At 35.7% G+C, this 21,119-nt stretch overlaps 1 protein-coding gene across 1 annotated transcript in view; it reads left to right on the forward strand.

Annotated features, from left to right (window-relative positions):
- Window positions 1–20,391, forward strand: part of TOPAZ1 (testis and ovary specific TOPAZ 1) — a gene marked incomplete at its 5' end in the record, with an annotated part of 40,387 nt that extends 19,996 nt beyond the window's left edge. The window contains 11 exons of the mRNA XM_081159510.1: window positions 858–1,009; window positions 1,216–1,308; window positions 2,393–2,508; window positions 4,726–4,792; window positions 5,337–5,511; window positions 6,014–6,114; window positions 8,089–8,254; window positions 15,467–15,631; window positions 16,896–17,099; window positions 17,555–17,738; window positions 20,100–20,391. Of these exons, the coding sequence (XP_081015636.1) occupies window positions 858–1,009; window positions 1,216–1,308; window positions 2,393–2,508; window positions 4,726–4,792; window positions 5,337–5,511; window positions 6,014–6,114; window positions 8,089–8,254; window positions 15,467–15,631; window positions 16,896–17,099; window positions 17,555–17,738; window positions 20,100–20,319 (1,643 nt within the window). The 3' untranslated portion in view covers window positions 20,320–20,391. The remainder of the gene's footprint in view (window positions 1–857; window positions 1,010–1,215; window positions 1,309–2,392; window positions 2,509–4,725; window positions 4,793–5,336; window positions 5,512–6,013; window positions 6,115–8,088; window positions 8,255–15,466; window positions 15,632–16,895; window positions 17,100–17,554; window positions 17,739–20,099) is intronic.
- Window positions 20,392–21,119: the final 728 nt, after the last annotated feature.

Consider the following 21,119-nt stretch of genomic DNA (forward strand, 5'->3'; position numbering starts at 1 on the left):
GCTGAATATTATCATAATGTATTAAGTTGTTGAAAGTTATAACTTCAACATTAACTTTTCTATTATGCTATTGAATTTTATCAGTAGCTACTGACTTTCCCAAGCAACACCACCAAGTAAGTAATCCAGGGAGTACTAAGTATTTGGGGCAGAAATAACACAAAAATAAAACCCAAAGTAATTTTTACTAAAGCAGTTTCAGAGAAGGTATGTATAGATTTTTGACCTTGGGAAATTTTAGAACTGGGGAAAAAATAATCAATGAAGTGATCCCAATTAAAATTTTAGTAAAATTAGGAAAAATTAGAAATGGTTTAAGTATAGAAAATTGATTAAGGAATTGAATTGACATTAAACTTTCTCAAAGGAAATTAATCAGTGTTGTAATTTTTAGTAAAATGCTCATAATCATAAGCTGGAATAAATATCCCCAGGGTCAACATGTTGGTGGGGTTAAAACAAGAAGGGGTATATGTCAAAATAGCCTGCATCCATCCCCAAATTACACAGTTTCTCATATATCACCAGGCCTACTGCCTGAAGACTCCCTGGGACCATGACTTCCTGGGAGTTCATATTGAGACCATGGTGTATGAGGCAGTTTGGACCTATTTTTTTGTGGAGAGCACATGAGTTAACTTCCAATCTAGTTCCTAAAGTATGGTTGACTTCAAATGTCATTGCCATTAACTTTTGCTTTAAATTATTTTCATCAGATATGTGTGATACTGGAAATGTACCTTTTAAGAAAATGAATTTCTACTGAGTCTTTTAAAATAGAAAAAAAAAAGTCAAATTTACGAAAGATGACTATCTTAAAAGTAGCAAATAACTTTAATATATTTTTTCATTTTCAGTAAATATGTTTATGGAGTACTACAGAAAGTTTCCTCCTGGTGTACACTTTGATTTACAAGTGCTAAATGACCTTCTGAATTCTTTACTCAAACATTGCTTATTAAAAGAAGTATTTCAGGTATTGAACCTCAGCATAATGGTTAACACGCTGGTAAGTAACCTGAAAATATATAATTTTTAATATTCTAAGTTAATTCCTCTGTTATAACTCTTTATATGATTTAGCAGTTCAATTTCCATGTTTGTTAAATATGTCCTAGAGAACACTTGTATTTCTCAGCATAAACAAATTTGAGACACTTAAAATGTACTGAAAGAAGGCAAGAAAATTAGTGTAATTTTTTTTGTTTTATCCAGCCTGCTCTGAAAATACTACTAGAAATATTTGAGTACGTGGCAACTATGAAATTAAGGAGTGCTGTACCTGCTTTAATTGATATCTTTTGCAAGGTATAATTTTATTTTATCTTTTTATTTTCTGATAGTCAATAATCAGTGAAAACAATGATTTAGAAAGAAACTATTTTCAAGAAAATAACGATTTCCACTTTCACTCTTAAAATGCCTTTTATTCACATTCTTTATACCGAAGAATTCCATTTTCAGAAATGTTTATTTTCTCCTGAAATAGGGTTTATAAATAGACTCTAGTGACTGAGAGGCCTTTCCCCATAAATAAATAGTTCCAAGTACTTCAGGTGACTTCTTTCTGATTCATGAACTATCCTCATATCTGCACCTTAAGGATGATTACAGGAAATTCTTACAAAAAATTTGAGGTCATTTCTAACAAAAATAAGTGTATAAATAAATATATAAATAAAAAATCATGACTAAAAGTAAATAGGAAATGGTGGCTAGGAATTTTATATTTTGCATAAACAAAAAAAATATGACTCTCTAAAAATATATTAAAATTTTCACTTTGAATACTTCCTAGTATTTGGTACTACCCAGTCATCCATTTCAGAATAGGCCTAATAGCAGGAAAGCCCTTCATTTTCTTTGGGAAGCAGCACTGGAACTACTACAGCAGGTGAACAAATATTTCAGTGAATACCTCTAGTTCCACATTATGAAATATGACAGAATTACTTGCCTGGAAATTTTTTGAATCAGAAATTACTGATCACCTCTAGTAGCTGCAGAAAACCTCAGTTTGATGCTTCTCAGGAAATTTACCATGGGGATAAAGTATACATCAGTGCTATGCTAAACGATGGAATGAGTACCAAACGAGGCGTAAAGTGACAAAACTTGCCATGACTTGGAGAACAGGGAGAACATTCAAGTTTCAAGTTCAAATTACTGTTTTCATTTTTGCTTTAAATTCTTGAAGTAGAGTGTCTTACTGTGGCTCTCAAATATTTGAAGAAAACATGGGTTTACATTTTTTAAGGAGTTTTAATTCTACTTGTTTTCACTTCTTCCATCAGTCTTTTAGTTGTTTTACACATTGGTTTTCAACTCTTTCATATTTTTATAAGGATGACTACATAAGGCTAAAGAGAAATATGTTTTTTCTCTTCTACAGCTTGTTGAAGCTGGGATGGTGCTTGACCCAGAACACTGTAACTATATTGTTAAGCTCTTACACCAGGTACAGGCTTCCAAACAAGAAATAACTGCAGTTCTGGAAATGAAATCCAGGTAAGAAAAATCATTATAATTAAGGCTATGGGGACTTATAAGGATGAAGACAAAGCACTTATCACTGCTCACATGTGCAGACATCTAGTTACCCAGTGTAAGCCTTTCTCCCGTCTCTTGGCTGTGTCTTAGTTACATCATCATTAGTCAAGCTGCCTCTAGCCAACCCTCTTGGTCACCCTCACCAGATCTTTCTGCAACATCAAGTGTAAAAGGAATCTCTCTTATCCTCTGGTTCACAACTTAATTCCACTTAATGCACTTCTTATGTATATGTTACCTTAATTCTTTTTTCTTTCACTGTCTTTAAGATATTTTAACGCCTCTCATTCTTTCTCTCACTGCTTCCTTTTTCTGTTCAGCTTATGGACCTCCAAAGGCCTTTGGGGAAAAAAAAAAACACCTATATTCTGATACTACTCTTGTAATTATCATATCTGTATTGAGTAAAAGAAAAGCCATGAGTTTTTTTAAAAATTTTATTGAACTATACATACATAGCAAAAAGTCTCAATTATGTTGTTATTCCCCCTGAGCCATAGGCTCATTGCTGCTGAAGTGTCATTGCAGCCAGGTCTTGTCAGTGGACAGGGCTAGGAAATAGATATGCATGTGAAAATATGTAAATACATATGTATAGGAAATACATGTATACAAAACACACAAAGATTTCTGTGTGGGTATTATAAAACATGAGTTATGCTGATAGCTTGCGTCTAATCTAACACACAAGTGCATTTTAGCCCCCTATTTATACATTGTCTCTGACAGTGAGAAAGCTCTCATTATCTACAATACGTTTACTCAGTTATCCAGTCCTATCCACATGAAGTAGTTTCGGAACTGCTAACCCATACCCCGGGGGGTTACTATCTGGAGTACAGTATTAGTAAAAGCTCTTCTTTCCTTTAGCCTTACAGTATTCAGCCAAAATACTATTTCCTACGTTAACTTAAGGTAGTTCTCTCTCTCATTCAGTGTGGTTATTTGTAGAACATTTAGGTTTGTCTGTTACTGTTTATACTGTATTTCAGAGTTCCACATCCTAGTTGGTTTTACTTATTTAGGGAGTTACATAAAACATTACTGTTTGTTGTAAGAATCAAAGCTATGGCAAAAAGGATGCCGTGAGAAGAGTTGCCCCTCCTTACCCTACTTCCCATTTCCATTCTCTCCGTTACTCCTTTCCTGCCTACACATTGGAAGTAACCAGTCTTTTAGTTTCTGGTTAATCCTTCTTGTAATGAGCAGGTATGTATATATTTTCTTATACTCTTTCTTACATAAAGTAATCTTTTCAACTTTGCTTTTTTCACTCAAACAGTATATCTTGGAAATCAATCTAAACCAATTCTTAGAGAAACTTGTCATTTTTTTATAAATGCAAAGTACTCTATTGTGTGGATATATTATAGGTTATGGGTATTTCAGCGTTGTCGTTTGTTGAAATAAAAGCAGCACTTGTTTGTTGACTTACTGATGGTAGCTGTTCTCTCTGCTGAGTGACACGGAGAGTTTCTTCACAGGCCTGTTGCAATCTCCTTGGCTCCGTGGCCGCCTTTCTTTCCCCTTTTTCTCCTCCCCTTTGCAACTGCCAGAGGGTGCTCCTGCTTCCCGTTCTTGTCTCTCCTCCCAAAAGCTGCATTCAGACTGCCTTCTTCAAATCATACAGACTGACGTTCCCCTGTGTGGTCTGTGTTCTACCCACCCAGACACTGTTTTTAGCATTTTCAAACTTATGTGGACTTAGTCTCTGCAGTGGTTTTTGTTTTGTTTTTTAATCAATGTAGATCCCTCTGGTAGTTTCCCTTTTTGGTTCTCCCCACAGGTTTTTTGCTTTGTTATGTTTTGTTCTGACTTTGCTTGTGGAACGGTGAGGGTGGAATGTGAACAGTAGAGATCAAGTGCTGTGATTTATTTTTTCTCTTTATTCACAATTATTTTGAAGCTTTGGCATTCTGTCTTCAAGTTAGGCTGGAGGTATGGTTTTGTGTAGCTTTTCCTTTGCCCTTATTGTTGCCCATGGTTTGGGAAGGAAATAGTGTACGGTTGATATTTATGCAGTTGACATTTTTTTAGCTCTAAAGAATTTTTATGGTATATTAATGCGTTCTTTTTCCTCCAGTCTCTTAAGTATAAACTGTAAAATAAATGAATTAGGAGTAATAGTGACTTTGGGGGAGGGGTGCATTAATGAACACATTTCTGTTGTTAAAGGTTACAAATGAGGCAGTTTAAAAAGAACTGGACCTGTGATTTAGATTCAGCCTTGAATGAAATAGAGGTATGACACTATTTATTTTTAAATAAATTGCTGGCATCCTTGCTCAGAAACTTTGAATAGTAACCCTATTTTAGGAAAAGTTTTAGAAATGTGGCTGTTATACAGAGAAAAAATGATCAAGGAAGTTTTTTTGTTTGTTTTTTAAATATGTCTTTATTAATTTCAGAGAGAGGAAGGGAGAGGGAGATAGAAACATCAATGATGAGAGTCATTAATCGGCTGCCTCTTGCACACCCCCTACCTGGGGGTTGAGCCCGCAACCCCAGCATGTGCCCTGACCTGGAATCGAACCTTGATCTCCTGGATCATAGATCAGTGCTCAAGTGCTGAGCCATGCCGGCCAGGCTAGAACTTATAAAGGCCCTGCAATAGTCAGAAAAGCAAATCATACAATGGCATGTTATTAATGTTGTAACACTTGTCAGTAAGTTTATAAGATTTGCAGAGATTGTCTTATTAATTACTGTACATCTAATGCCAGCATATACCTACCCCATAATATAACAGCTTTCTTTTTCTGTTTTGTTTTTAATAATTCTGGTAGAACTGTAAAGAAAAAGGTGACTGGACCAAATTGGGAAATTTATACCTTAAGGTAAAAATGGACTGTGAAAAATTTGCAGATTTCCAGAGATTCTGTACTTGTGTTGCTGAAACGCTAACAAAAGGCTATAAAGAGGAGAGACCAAGTGTCCCATTTTGTGAATTTGCTGAAACAGGTAAAATGTCACTGTTTTGGTGTGAGTCTTATGTGTTAGGGTGATGTAATGTTCTTAACAGGCATGTAAATCTCTTAATGTTTTCCATGTTGAGGATGTTAATATTACAGGTTTCATAAAATTTTTCATCTAATTAAGATTAATGATATAAGGTCAAAAATTGGTGTTTTAATATCAGATGTTTCATGTTCTTATTTTTGACACGAGCTCTTAACTACTCTATTTTTCATCAGGGGTCAGCAAATTTTTTCTGTAAAGAACCAGATAGTAAATACTTTGGGCTTTGCGTATATCACATATGATCTATGTCACATCTTTAAAAATTAAAAATTCTTAGTTCACAGGCTATATCTAAAATCAGGCCACAGGCCAGATTTGGCCTGTGGGCTGTAGTTTGCTGACACCTGGTGTTTGTGCTCCTATCAGTAATTCCATATTAACTTGCCTTTTCCATTATTTTAAGTGACTATTTCACTCTCCATGTGCCTACTTTGTGTTTCAGTTAGCAAAGATCCACAAAATAGTGAAGTAGATAAAACTTTGCTGGGAAGAATCGGAATCAGTGCTATGTACTTCTATCACAAGCTGTTGCAGTGGTCCAAGGTACTTTATTAAATTTTCATTTGGGCTTAGTATTGAAAGTTAGTTTCAGATTTTTGAACAGAATATAGGTTAAGTTAGGAATTTGCTAATAATCATCACAAGTGACAAAATGACTCCTGGAATTAGTGATTTATTAGGTGCTATATTAGGCAAATGTGGAAAGGAGGTGGCATCAGACTGGTTACTATGAAGAATTTCAGTGTAGAAAACACTTAAGAAGCTGTGCTAAATGTCATATTTATTTGAAGCAACTTTCAATTCAGAATTAACTTCCCCAGCTCCTGAATATCAGTCAGTAGCATTGTAATTTTGCAGGTGTTCAAGACACCTTTTTTAAGATGAACCCAAGATACTCACAATTAATAGAACTTAAAAATCACCTCCTAGAATGCTCTGGAATACTAATACCATATATCTTGATGTCTGCCTTTGAGGTTTAGCTCACCATAGAAGTGGTCTAATGATTCCAGACCATGTTATACTACCATTCTTTAGATTTCCCTGAGAGGTGGTGGGTAGGGTTATAGATTTAGTAAACTTAAGTAAAGTAGAAGACAGGAAAACCCAAAATTGGAAGTGCTGAGGGATGGAATAATATAGCGAGTGGAACAGTTGACAGACGCCCACTAGCAAATCACCTATTAATATGTATCTTTTGTTACTTCTTATATAGCTGTTACTTCAAAATTGAATAAGTTCAAATAACATTTAAGTACATGGTCACTCATATAAAATCATGAACTTTTTAAAATTAAAAGGCAGCAGAATCATTGTACAGAAGGTCTCAGTCTCTGAAGTCTCCAAGAGGTTTAGTACTTCTTGTGTGGTAGGCCTGGAATGGACAGAATGTACTGTGTCCCTGGCGTCATAGTCTAGCTTAAGGTTGGTCATAGCATTAATATCTTGGATATTTAATGCTTGAGAAATTAAGGACTACCTAACAAGAAGACCCTTTTTAAAAACACAAATTGATTTTGCTCAAATTTTAGAGCAAATTTTATTAGGTTATTAAGAAGCTGGTGAATTTGTATTTTAATTAAAAATTTTCACTATCTTATTTAGAACAAATATCAGTATTTTTAATCCAACCTATTCGTTTTTTAACATAAAAGACCATTGAAATTAAGCTAAAGCAGCTAACTCTTGAAAATGTACTATTTATATAGTCAAATTGAAAGTACATTGACATCACAATATGCATCTCACTCAAGATAGTATATAACATAAAACAAGAGTCTTCAAACTAAAGGCCAAGTCTGGCCCACAGCCTGTTTTTGTACATTTTGAGAGCTAAGAGTGTTTCTTACATTTTTAAAGAGTTAGAAATTAAAAACAATAACCAAAGAGAATGTACAACTGACAAGATACGACCTGCAAAGCCTAAGGTATTTATTATCTGACTGTTTATAGAAAAAGTTTGCTGATCCCCGATACAAAATAATAATATAGGTCCAAGAAGCCTTTATGTAGACTACGTGAAATAATCTGTTGAATCAAAGAAACAGTTTTCAGCCAATAATCTTATCCTTTTCTTCACTATCATTCTTTATCTAAATTTGATAATTGTCTTCATTTTTACTGTCTCTCCCTCCTGGATCTCAAGGTGATCAACAGAAGTACAAAAACTTATAGTTTTCCACACCAAGGCATGAAATTCTTGTGCCAAATGAAATCTTTAGGGGGAAGCACAATGTATAAAACACATGAAAGGAGAACTGCTTAAAGGGGTCCCATGGTTGGCAAGGGGTAATATGAGGCAAAGCCCTGCTTGCTCCCCCTTCCCCTTCTACCTTTGTGGCTGAGCAAGAAGGGGCTTAAGTAGAATCTTGGAGCAGTTTTGAGAACTGTCCGTCTAGAATGATATTTCGAATTGAATAATGGGTTTCTCTATCACTAATCAGTGTAACTTTGTATGTCTCTAATACTCTAAATGATTGATTGGTACTCAATTAGTGCTCTTTATTTTTACTCTAGGGAAGGAAGGTCTTAGATATGCTCTATGAATTAAAAATACATTTTACAAGTTTAAAAGGACTTACAGGGCCTGAGAAGTTAGCACCAAGATGTCAAATTGTGAATATTGCAGTAGAAATTTTTCTAAAAAGTGGAAGCCTAGATGGTGCCATGTGGGTATTAAGAGGTAAGCTCTGATATATGCAAACATAAATTTGTGTTATAAATTCTTGTCTATGTAATGAATTACCTTAAGTTAGCTATTTTCAACCTGTTTCATCTCATGGCACACATAAACTAATTACTAAAATTCTGTAGCACACCAAAAATATATTTTTTGCCAATATGACCAAAAAATAGGTATAATTTTAATTCATTCACACCAGAAGGCTATTGCTGTGTTGGCTGTTGTCATTTTTTTATTTGACAATCTAAGGGAAAAGAGGTGGTACCCCTGACTAAATAGGTATTGCATGTTTTAAAAATTCTTGCAGCACAACTGTTGAAAATCACTGCCTTTAGTTAATACTGAATTGTGGATGATAATTTGGTCTAAACTCTAATGGTCATGGGGGTAGGAAAAGTGGTGGTTGTATAAAATGAAAGGAGAAAGTTAACCTATAGCTTCAAAGAAGAAATTGTATAAACCTTTGTTGAATAGCTAGTTCTTACTTTGTTGTAGACATCATACTAAATTCTTTACCTGCATTATCTCAGTTAATCTTAATAGAAGCCCTGAGTTTGGAATTACTATAGTACCCATTTTATGGCTTAAAAAAAATACGTTGTCGGAGACATTAAGCAACTTGCCCCAGATGATGTAACAAGGAGTGGAGGCTGGATTCAAACTCAGACATTCCAGGTTTAGAGCCCAGGCTTCAGCTGTGATCTGAGAAAGGGAAATTCTGATTGCAGTCTGCATAAATTCTCTCTGCATGTACAGGCAAACATGACTTCCAAGGAAACCAAGCAAAGCTTACTTTCCCTAGTAAGGTAATCCATCGAGCAGAAATTGAAATGAAGCCAGCATAAAGCAACTCAGGTTTGTTTGGTAGGAGGTCAATAAAAATGTAGGGAGCACAGTAGTGGTACAGCATGGTATCTAATAGTAACTCTGGCTGCTTGGACCATCAGGCAGATTTTATTTGATAAAATGGGGTAAGAATGAAGAAACCTTGAGAATCTGAGTTTAGGTGGGAAGATGGAATATATGCCCAAGTAAAGCAAATAGATAACCTTTACATGAACACACACACACATATGTACTGGCACACACTCATATTCGTGCCTGCGTGTGTGCAGTACCCAGAGTATATGGAGTACAGATGCTGTGAGTGGGCTTCATGATCAGAAACTTGCCGGAAAAGGTTTTCTACAGCTTAGCAAACCGCACTAGCTAGGTTTGCTAAGTGGGGAAGAGCAACCAAGATACAAAAGTAGAAGTTGGCGAAATATGCAAGTCAGAGGTCACAAGCTCTGTTAGAAAGAAGAGATGTGGCAGGAAATGGAAAGATTAAAATCATTGATGAAAATGGGCCTGGGTCGTTCTATTATAGGAAACGTCTACCTGAAACAGAATGAGGGGAAGTTTGTGGGAGGGATGTGGAGTGCTCTAAGGAGATTTAAAATTTTTACAATTTTGATGTTTTAATTTTGATATCTTTACATTTTCTGTAAGTTATAAGCACAGGATTCTTTTGCAGTGAGCATTTCAATTGAAAGTCATTTTTAGCCCAGCTGGTGTGGCTCAGGTGGTTGGGCATAGTCCCAGGCACCAGGAGGTCTCCAGTTCGATTCCAGTCAGGGCACATGCCTGGGTTGCAGGCTCGATCCCGGGTGGGCTGGGGGCCGGTGCAGAAGGCAGCCAATTGCTGTTTCTCATCCATGTTTCTCTCTCTCCCTCTCCCTTCCTTTCTCTGAAATAAAGAAAAGAAAACATTAAAAGAGTCATTTTCATAAGTAAAATTTTCTTCAAAAGAAGGGCCCACAGAAGTATGCTAAGTTCTATCCAGAATTGTTTAGTTCTTGAAAGGGTTCTGCAGTGAACAGGCCAATCTCAAGAAAGGAAATACAAATGGCTGAACCTCACTTGTAGTGGGTCTCATACTCTTAGGAGAAGTATACATTAAAATAACAGAACACCGCCCAGCCGGGCGTGGCTCAGCGGTTGAGCATCAACCTAGGATCCAGGCGATCGGGGTTCGATTCCCGGTCTGGGCACATGCCCAGTTGTGGGCTCGATCAATGACTCTCTCATCATTGATGTTTCCATCTCTCTCTCCCTCTCCTTTCCTCTCTCTGAAATCAATAAAGATATATTTAAAAAAAAAATAACAGAACACCTCAGACTAGCAAAGATCAGAGTTTGGCTATTTGCTTTTTTTGAGGGTATAGAGAAGGCATTCACACGCATTGTCTTTAGGAGCTTTTTGGCAAAATACTTGTCAAAATTGAAAATGCGTATATCAGTCTATTAACTCCATGTCTAGGACTTTCTCCTACAAACATATTTATATCTGCATACAAGGTATGTGCAGTATGTTATCTGAAATCTTTTTTCATTATCACCAATGAGAACACAGGATTCAGGATAACTCAAGTGCTCATTAAGGGAAGAGCAGTTAATTAAACTGTGTGATAGCCATGCATGGGAATAGAATGAGGCAGATCTACAGCTATTCATTTGAAATGATTTCAGGCTCTGTTATCAAGTGAGAAAAGGAATGTGCAGAACAGGGTATAGAGTACGCTACCGTTTGTATAAAAATAAAATGGGTACTTACATATGTGCTTATATACCCTTAGCATATTTGTAGAAGCACACCTAGGAGATAATAGTGGTTGCTTCTGGGAAAGGAATTGAGTGCTTGGCATCAGGGATGAGAGGCAGATTAACCTTTTACATAAGATTTTTTTTCTATAGTTTTCCTTTTAACAAAGTGCATTTAAAAGAAGGGGTTACATGCAATACTCATGTTTGAGAAATGCAGGATATTTTACCCATGTTTGGTTTACTGGGTGACACTTTATGAGAGGAAATATATTGTTTTGGCTTTTCACTTTCACACATTAAACTTTCTCAGCACTAGTAGCTTGTGTCGTGGTAAAAACAACAAATTCTTACCCTGACTTCTTTCCCATACCATCATTTTTTAAAAAGCCTGAAAATCATAATTTTATAATCAGTTTTGAAGTTGAAAAATAACTCTCAGAATATGTTTTGTGAAAAGTTATGCTTCCCTTTATTCAGAAACCACCCTTGAATTTTAAAATAACTTTTATTACCTTAATATAAGCAACACATATGCTTTATGGAGAAGTGGGAACAGGAAGAGAAGCAAAGCTGACGATAAAAGTCCCTTATTCAGACACCCAGAAATGACTCCTGTCCACTTTAATGTTGCTGTACAGACTCTTTTTGTACCTTGCACTTTTTTTCAGGGAAGTCTTTCTATGGCCATCCTTCTGTGAAAAGGAATATTCTCCTGCAACATCATTTAATGGGAAGAATGGTTTTCCATCTTACAAATATCTAGAAATATAAATACATAACTATACCTATGAATCCACTCTTCTTGAACCAGCTTGTTTTCTAATGTCTAAGATAAAGGGATGTTCAGCATGGATTATTGTTTATCAAAATCTCTACTATGTCCTTAGAATAAATTCTGATGGAATTGCTGGGTTAATGGACAAGGGCAGTTTAAAGCTTTTTGGTAAATGTTGACAAATTTGCCCTATGCCCATTCAGATTTGTGGCAAGTTATTTTAGTTTATTAGGAAGCCTCCCTTCATGAGGAAAATCCTAGAAAAATATTACATAGGTGTATATTCTATATAGACATTGTCCCTTTTGGGATCACAGGTGCATGTAAACAGTGAAAATGTTAATGCCCAATATTCTGACTGTCAGTTATCAGACAGACTGGTGCACTCCAGTTTATGCAAACCCTAATCTGGCTATTCAGTATAACCCATTCCAAGTCTCATCTCTGACTAGAAACAAAATATGCCTTTAGAAAGGTGGTACTGATAATAGTCTCCTTACCAGTGTATGGAGATGCATATCATGAAACACCCTTGCCAGCTTTGTATATATTACCTTTTTATCTCTGCTAGTTTATAGGGCAAAAGTGATTTTCACTGCTTTATTATGCATTTAATTGCTTATTAGAAAATTTAACTTTATTTGTCCTTATTTTATGAATTATCAGTTCATGTTCTTGGTCTGTTTTTGAATTGTATTTCTCTTGATTATTTAATAATGTATTTGCTACATACCAAGCATTGTGCTAAGTGTGTTACTTGTCTTTGTTGAGTCAATACCAGCCTCATGAAATAGCTGATGGTATCCCACAATGAGAACACTAAAGTTTAGAGAAGATCACACAGCAGATAAGTATGGAGCAAGAATTCCAATCTAGGTCTCTTTGTCTACAAAGTCCATGTTTTTAAGCCCTACACCAGTACTATTATTTCCCTAGTATTTCCTTTAAATGGACTTTATAAAATTGCAACCAGAGCAGAAAAACAAATCATGTGTGCAGACCCAGATGAAGCTGGTCAGCCAGCTGAGCAAAGTGGTGATTCTGGTCTTGTTTCCAACTTGACCACCGAAATGTCCTGGGAGGCTTGTGAAGACACAGGTTGCTTGGCCCATACCCAGATTTTCAGATTCATTAAGTCTCGGGTGGCTCCTGAGAATTTGTATTTCTCACAAGTTCTCAGATATGGCTGATGGTGCAGGTCCGGGGACCTCACTTTGAAGACCATGTACCTATGCATTCTCATGTGGTGACTTCTCACACCTCACCCGTGTCCCAAAACCAGACTTCCTTAACTCCTCTAGTTTAACCACTGCTGTAAGCATTATCATTTTTATTATGGATTTTTAATTATGGATTATCTGTGGACTTGCTTTATTTAACTATCTTTGTACCTTCCTAGGGAAGAAATTGCTGTTTTGAGGAGGGTTTTTTTAAAGATTTTTTGGTAGTTTTATTGAGATACAGTTGACATACAGCACTGTGTAAGTTTAAGGTGTAAAACATAATGACTTACATATATTGTGAAATGATTACCACAATAAGCTTAGTTAACATCTATCATTTTATATAAATAGAAAAAAGAAAAGTATGCTTTTCCCTTGTAATGAGACCTCTTAGGATCTACTCTCTTCATAATTTTCAAGTAGACCATTCAGCAGTGTTAACTAGTCATGTTTACATCACATCCCCAGCACTTATAACTAGAAGTCTGTACCTTTTGACCATCTTTGTCTAGCTCCCCTGCCCCTCAAACCTCACTGCTGGTAACCACAAATCTTATATTATTTTGTTTTTTTTGGTTTGGTGGTATGTGTTTTTAAGATTTCACATATAAGTAAGATCATGTAGTATTTGTCTTTCTGTGTCTAACTTATTTTACTTAGCATAATGCTTTTAAGGTCCTTCCATGTTGTCTCAGTCTGGAGTTCTTAAAAGCATAGATGTGTGTATTTTGGGGTGTTGTTTCTTTTTAATGTTAACTTTTTTATACTAGGAAATTTAATATAAGGGTTAGCCCTAACTCCTGGACCCTAATAACTGTCACTATAGTACTAATATAAGCATATAAACAATTTTAATATTTTTTAAAACTATTGTCTTCATTTTTGATCAGTGGATGGCTTTCTACTTAATATCTAATTTATCTAGGTATAGTCACTATTTAGGTCATTAATACCTCTTTCCCAAATAATTTTCACCAGATGTGAGCCCTGGTGAAATTTCATTGATGGGCTTATTAGAGTTTTGTTAATTTCTTCTTTGTACTTTGTTTTGCTTGAATTTTTATAGGGATAGTTTATATTTAAAAGTAAACATTTTAAAAGTAAATCAACCAACTTGTTCTCATCCTAAGTAATAATATATATGAAATCACAGGTTTAATGTTATTTTTATATTTAATTTGACCCTTTTATTTTTATAATTTGTATAACAAATTATTAAAATTATAACATCTAAAATTAGTTCAGGTACCATCAGTGATGTGTATATATCACACTTAGGAAAACTGATTTTTCTTTTTGCATTTTTGTTTGTTCTTTTGCCCAACTGACATTTTCTGTTTAACATAAACTGCTTTTTAAATCTTTCATAACTTTTGTTTTGTATCATGCTTTAGGTAGTTGTTGGCTATTTCAAAATTATATATTTATCCATATGGTCTTCAGAATTTTTTATTGTTACTTTTAAATTTTGATATGAGGTGGGAGCCTAACTTTACCTATTTCCCCCAAATGTCCCAACTCATCCTTTACTCACTTATTTGAAATGCCACTTTTATCATACATTAGAATCATGTCTGCTTGGGTCTGTTTCTGTACTTGTCTCCTCTACAAGAGATCTCTTTTTGTGCTAGCACCATACTCCTTTTAGTTAATATAGCTTTAGAATAGGTGATAATATTTATATTTTCCATACTGTTTTTTTGCTATTCTCAACTGTTTATTCTTTGGGATGTATTTCAGGATTATTGAGTCAGGTTTTAATATAGTTCTGTAGGAAATTTGGTCAGGATAATATTAAATGTATACATTTAGGGGAGAAAGGATATGTTTCGATACCCACCCACCCCCATCGCAGTATTCACCTTGATAGTTGTTTGCTTGACTCACTACTAGCCTGGAAATTCATTCAATGCAGACTGTCTTTATAGTCTTTCATTCTCAGTGCCTACATTCAAAATCTTCATGGTAATGACTGAATATGCATATGTTGGAAGGTAAGTGGATAAAGAATATTATAGAAAATTTGACTGCCTTTTGACTCTGAGATTTTTAGACAAACGGAAAATATTTCCCAACTCTGGAACAGAGAAAAACAGGATTAATGCAGTAAGAACTTTTATCACCATAAAACTAGTATTGCCTGGCTGGGCGTGGCTCAGCAGTTGAGCATCGGCCTAGGATCCAGGAGATGGCAGTTCAGTTCCCATCTCTCTCTCCCTCTCCCTTCCTCTCTCTGAAATCAATAAAGATATATTTATTTTTAAAAAAAACAAAACTAGTATTAAGTACATTGTAAACTGGTTTTTATTTTTGAGAATGTATTCTTATAATAAGTGTTCTTATAAAATTTTACATTATTACAAATATGTTATAATCTGAACATTTTTGTCACATAAAAATAAACATTAAATTTATGAATAAGTAACTGATTAGTATACTAAGAAAAATAATTAAAAAATAATAAGGTATGATCATCACTATATGTTCCTAATACATTTGAGCCATGGTTATCTTTTATGAGTACACATATTTATCACTTTCCAAAAAATGTAATCACAACTAATGTTTTTAAATAAGTGTAGTTTTCATAGTGTAAATAAAGTGTTAGTACTTTTTTCTTTTTGAAAGAGTCAGAGTGGATAATCGATACACCACTATGGCCTTGTGATAGACTGGATGTACTCAATCGACACAATCTGCTCTGTACAATTGCACATGAAATCTTAGCGAAGAGCCTTTACAGACAGACATTTGAAGTTTTGCAAAATCTACCAGGTTTTCAAAATTCTCAAGGTATGTTTTTTAGAAGTCTAGCTTAATTATCTCTTGCCCGTCTGGTATTTAACTGTTAATAAGAAACAGTTCTCTACCTGTTTTGGTTTGAGTTTTATATCCCAGCATATATTTTTAATGAAGTTGTTTTCTGTAAAATGTGTTTTCTACAAATTGAATATGCTTTCCTGATGGGTTTAAAAAAAAAAAAAAAAGTGGAGATGCTTGTCTTTGGGTTGTTGGTCAGCAGTTCCTAACAGAAGCCTTTCCTATCTCTGCCACGTCAGCAGCCAACAGTGTTAAGGACCCCCAGCAAGCTTTATATCTTACAAGAATTCTTTGTATTGGGATAATGAAGAATACTTTTTCTTTTATTAACAAATATAGAACTTGGTTTCCATTACCTTATAACATAGGTAAACATGGAATAAGTAGAGGAAATTAAGCAGGTGAAAAGTTCAAAGAAAGAAAGCTAACGTGGGTGATGGCAGGGTAGTGCTCTTGAATGCTTGTGCTCGGATCATATAGACAGGAAGAGGGAGTCCATGTTAAGGGAAACGAAAGGCTTTGGGTGGTGGGTTCAGAGGTATGGGTTAACATTTAATGAAAATGTTAACCTGAGGGCCTCCCCTCTGCTTCACCAATCAAAGTTGGTGTTTTAGGAAAGTTCCTCTTTCCTAAAGGTAATATTTAGGACGAGACTGAAGTTAAGGACACTAATTTTCTGATGAGGCCTGGACCACTAAAAGGGCCTAACGTGGTTGAAAACCTAGAGTCTAGGTTATAGAGTGAGCTAACTTAATATAGGGAATGAAAGTCTTGGGAGTCTCCAAGGACTGCCCTTTCTAAGTGAAGAATGGGGAGGAACAGAAATACCCAACAAAGGGTTTCCTTCTATTTGACTGAATATTATGAGGGGATGATTGATTTTTAGTCAAGGGAAGTACATGTCCACAGTCTGAACTGCAGAGGGAATGCAAACGGAAAGGTGCTGTCCGCCATCTGAGACACTGCAGATGAGTCACCTGTGGGGATCCCAGAGGTGTTAATGCAGCTTCTGAATTTGCCGCCAAGCTTCCTTCCTATGCTTCATTGCAAAATGAATGAATCATTGGCTTCTGTTGAATGCTTTTTTGTTACTTAAAAGAATATGTAAGATGATGGCACTTGAGTGACTGCCACTCCTAAAGTGCCAAGGGGAGCAGAGAGAAAGGAAAGGAGTAAAAGAAGTCTGAGGGGCTAATATAGACCAGTTTCATTGTATCCATTATTTTTTCCTTTTCAGAAACTGTGGAGGTCTCACAGTACAGCCTTCTTTTTAATAAACTTCTAGATGCCTGTATAGAAAGCAACAGTCTTGGTATTTCATCCTCTGTAGCAGAATTCATGATTTCAAAGAGCATCCCTATTGATTTTTCCTCTCTTAGAAGATTAATTACTTCTTTAGGAAGGAGTTGTTTATGGCTCAAAGCGAGAGCTCACTACAAAAGTAAGTTACATTAAAAAAAGTTTTGGTATATTGGTTTTTGCTTTGATTTTCTAACCCTGAATCCTTGTATAATATTTACAACTAGAAATTCAAATATGTACACAGAACAGTTGATACACATTCAAAGATAGTGGTTCAAGTAGCTATTCTGGCATTTTAGTTATTCTGAAATTGTTGACTATGGCTTTAAATATACAGTTGTCAAAATGAGGCTCAAGTCATTTTTCAGAGTTTTTTTAAATGTATTTCTAATTTCATGTTTAATGTTTCAAAAACATTTTACAGAAAATTTTAAATGTACCAGGATAAGCTCATTACCATATAATTTGTGTAATCTGTGTAATGTGATCAGTTATTCTGTACTGTAAGTAATTATCACCTATGTATATTTTGGAAGTCTGGGTTTTCACCTATGAGAGTTTTAGTAAAGTTTGATCTTTTTTTTTGATTTTCAGGTGCTCTTTCATTGGGTTGCTATCCACCATTAGAGGGAAATTTATATCGAAAACTCCTACGGATTCCGTCTTATTTATCTGAGATTGAAATGCTTTTAGCTATCGAAATCTTCCTGGTATCTAATGCTAGTAGTATTCAGAGTCCTGGTACTCCTACACAGACACTTCAGATAGTTTTGAAAAGGTTGGTTGATATAACTTCCAGTTGCATCCTGAAAGCAGATCATGACTGCCTGTACCTGCCCTAGGATGTAGATGTTTTACATATTTGTATATATGTTTATGTTGTTGTGTAGTGTGTATTTACAAACTTGGGTAACATTTAAATTGAGAAGAAAGCGTTAACTGTTTTGAGACTTAAAACCAAAGCACTCAATAAAAACTTGAACAACTTCAGAGATTCTGTATTGATTCAGAGATGAGTCCTCTTTAGGTATCAGTCTTTTTCATGTACTGACAGTTTTTAGATAGGCACCTAAAAGTTATTTACCTTTTTGGTCAACACAAAGATCTAAGACCAGGTCTAAAAGGGACCTATGTGATAGTTTACTAGGCTCAGTCAATTCTGTTGAAAATAAACCCATCCGCCTAGTTTCTGAATTTTAAAATGTTATATATGCATAAATATTATAGTGTAGCTGTTGGACCAGACTAGCATCCCTTTAAATAATTTCGTTCAAAGTCCCAGAATTTAGGCTTATACTATTACAATTTTTTGTCAGCCTTATCCAGGAAACATGTAATACAAGGATCTCATGGGACTCCTGTTTTAGAGCTGATAAAAATTTTGCTTCAGTTTACTGGTGTTACAAACCAGATCCTCAGATTGAGTATTCTCAGTTATCTGTGTATAAATTATCCCAAAACTTAGTGGCTTAAAACAAATACTATTTTAGTTTCTGTGGGTCAGGACTTTTGGAGTAGCTTAGCAGGATGGTTTTGGCTCAGGGTCTGTCACGTAGTTGGAGTCAGGAGCTGCAGTTACCTACCTGATGGTTTGACTGGGGCTGGAGGATCCATTTCCCAGATGGCTCACTCACAAGGCTGTTGGCAGGGAGCCTCAGTTCCCTGCCACATGGGCCCTTCCATTGGTTCCTTGAGTGTCTTCGTGACATGCCACTAACTGCTCTCAGAATGAGCAATCCAGCCCCCCTTCCCTCTGGCCATCACCACACTGTTGCCTGTGTCTATGTGTCATGCATGTGTGTTCTTTGGCTGATCCCGTCACCTTTAATCCAGTCCTCCATCCCCGCTCCCCTCTAACAGCTGTCACTCTGTTCCATGTATCCATGCCTGTTTTTCTATGTCCGGCAGTTGATGAGAGCCACCTTCGTTTTTAAACCAACTAAAATTGGCTAGTTTATTTTAGCTCTGTTCTGTTCTGAGGGCTTCCTTATTTGCCCTGTGTACTGCAATAGCTGAGGCATTGGGTTCCCATCATCCTGAGAGTGGCATGGTTTTCTCACAGCTTTGCATTCTCCACACACATGCAGCCTCTGTATTCACTGTTGAATTTTAGGGGTATTTGGGACCCCACCTTTGATTTTCTCCAAGCCAGTATTGTTTTCTCATCATGCTGAGCCCCATCTTGTTACAATAACTTCTATGAGAAAGAACTTTATTCATCCTTAGCATTTCAAAAACTGCACATAGTTGGCACATGCCCAATCGACCAGATTCTAGGCACCAGTTCCCAAGCCAGAAGGTATTAGAAGGTGCCTGACCAATTTTTCCTCTCTCGGGTTCCTGTTCCAAGTGGAAGTCCTCATTCCCACCACTCTATGGACCACACTGTGCTCTTAATGCAGGTAGGGCCTTGCTGCTGGACCCTATAGATACCAAGAGCAGGATGCAGCAAACACAAAAAGTGATGCTTAATATAACAACCACATCTCTATTTTAAATACTTCCCACTCCCTATCCCACAGGAAAAACAGCCATTAAGTACGAATTTTATGAAATTCGGAAACTAGTAGAAAAGTTATTAGAAAAGTTAATTCTAGCACTTTGTGAAGTACCTTAAATCAAGACTGAAGAAAAATAACCAGAAACAGTAAAGGAACACTACAATTTCTGTTACCAAATGTCAGCTACATAGTATGTTTACAATTAAAAATAGCCAATATCAAGTTAAAGCATGTCAGTAACTCCAAACTTGATTAAATTCAATATTCTTTCATGCATTATAATGAAAAAGTATGCAATTATTAACTTTGAAAATACAAAGGTTGAGGCTATTAACTTTTTCAGATTGTGGGTTATGTAGCCCATTTGTGTGGTGCGACCAGTCTAGAGGGTTGCAACCACATTATTAAAAATGAGACGACAAAAAATAGAGCACACGTTGTCGTAAGGGTGCATCTTGTTTCTGAAACTTTTCCATTTTTATGTATGAGGGTGTCTACTGGGTCACAATGCATCTTATTGTGTCATGGTCAAAAGTTTGAAAGCCACTGGTATACAGTAAAAAGTGTGTCGTAACTAGTACTAATAAATGTAAATATCTTCCTAGAGTTTCTGACTTTGTGAGGTCTTTACTTTATAGATGTGAAGAAAACAAATCCCGGAGCAAGGATGATTACCAAGCTGCAGTGGAAAGATTAATGATGGCTGCTCGTTTATCGGATCCCAAGCTTTTTGTTAAGCACATGACCGTCAATGTTAATAAGGAACAGGTCTATAGTTTGGAACATTGTTCTGCCCTGAAATGGTTGAAAGAGAACATGAAGTGGGCTGGAAAGGTTTGGCTTTTCAATAACCATTAGTTAATACTTTTTTTTAAGTTCAAGTAATCACTGTTGAAAATAAGATAATAAAAATAAAGACGGTTTTCACTATATTCAGCTTTTGTCCTTTATTTAGTGTTAATAGTTTTCAAACACTAAAGATTTTGATCGATGTATGCTATTTATAATAATTTTACCCCCACCGGAGTGATTTTCTGGTTACTTTTTGACTTCTTTTTAAGTTAGGGATTTCACCATATACTCAAACATTGAAAAATTACAAACTGAATATTGTGCAGCATTTAATAAGAGGGAGACATAAAAGGGGAAATGTGCAAGCAGGTAACCAAGTATTCAGAAAAACCTTTAGGGGTATGAAGTAGTGTGTCCTCGGTCCAGTTTCTCAAGCCTGTTCCACATCTAATACAGAACAGCAAAGTAACACTGAAAAATGACTCCAACACTAAAATACCAGAGGACCTTCTGAGTTACACCAAAAATGTTTGTTACCCCATGAATAGTTTTCCTTTAGTGTATCTTAGAAGAGTTTGGAAATACTTTCAGCATGACTAAAGAAAACAGTATTTCTTTTTTTAACTTTACTGACACTATTACATGTCCCCATTTTCTCCCCCTTAGCCCACCTCAGGCCAACCCCCGGCCCCCTTTCCCTCTGACAGCTGTCAGTCTGGTCCACATATTCTTGCCTCTGAAGAAATTATTTTAAACGGATATACCAGAACTTAAACATCCAAACAAGAACGGTCCCTACAAACCACCTTAGGAAGTTAAAACTCCTTTTCTGAAGTCATTTTCAGAGTCTACCAAGGTTGTCATCC

The sequence above is a fragment of the Miniopterus schreibersii genome (genome assembly GCF_964146895.1).
Source record: "Miniopterus schreibersii genome assembly, chromosome: 15".
Taxonomy (NCBI): domain Eukaryota; kingdom Metazoa; phylum Chordata; class Mammalia; order Chiroptera; family Miniopteridae; genus Miniopterus; species Miniopterus schreibersii.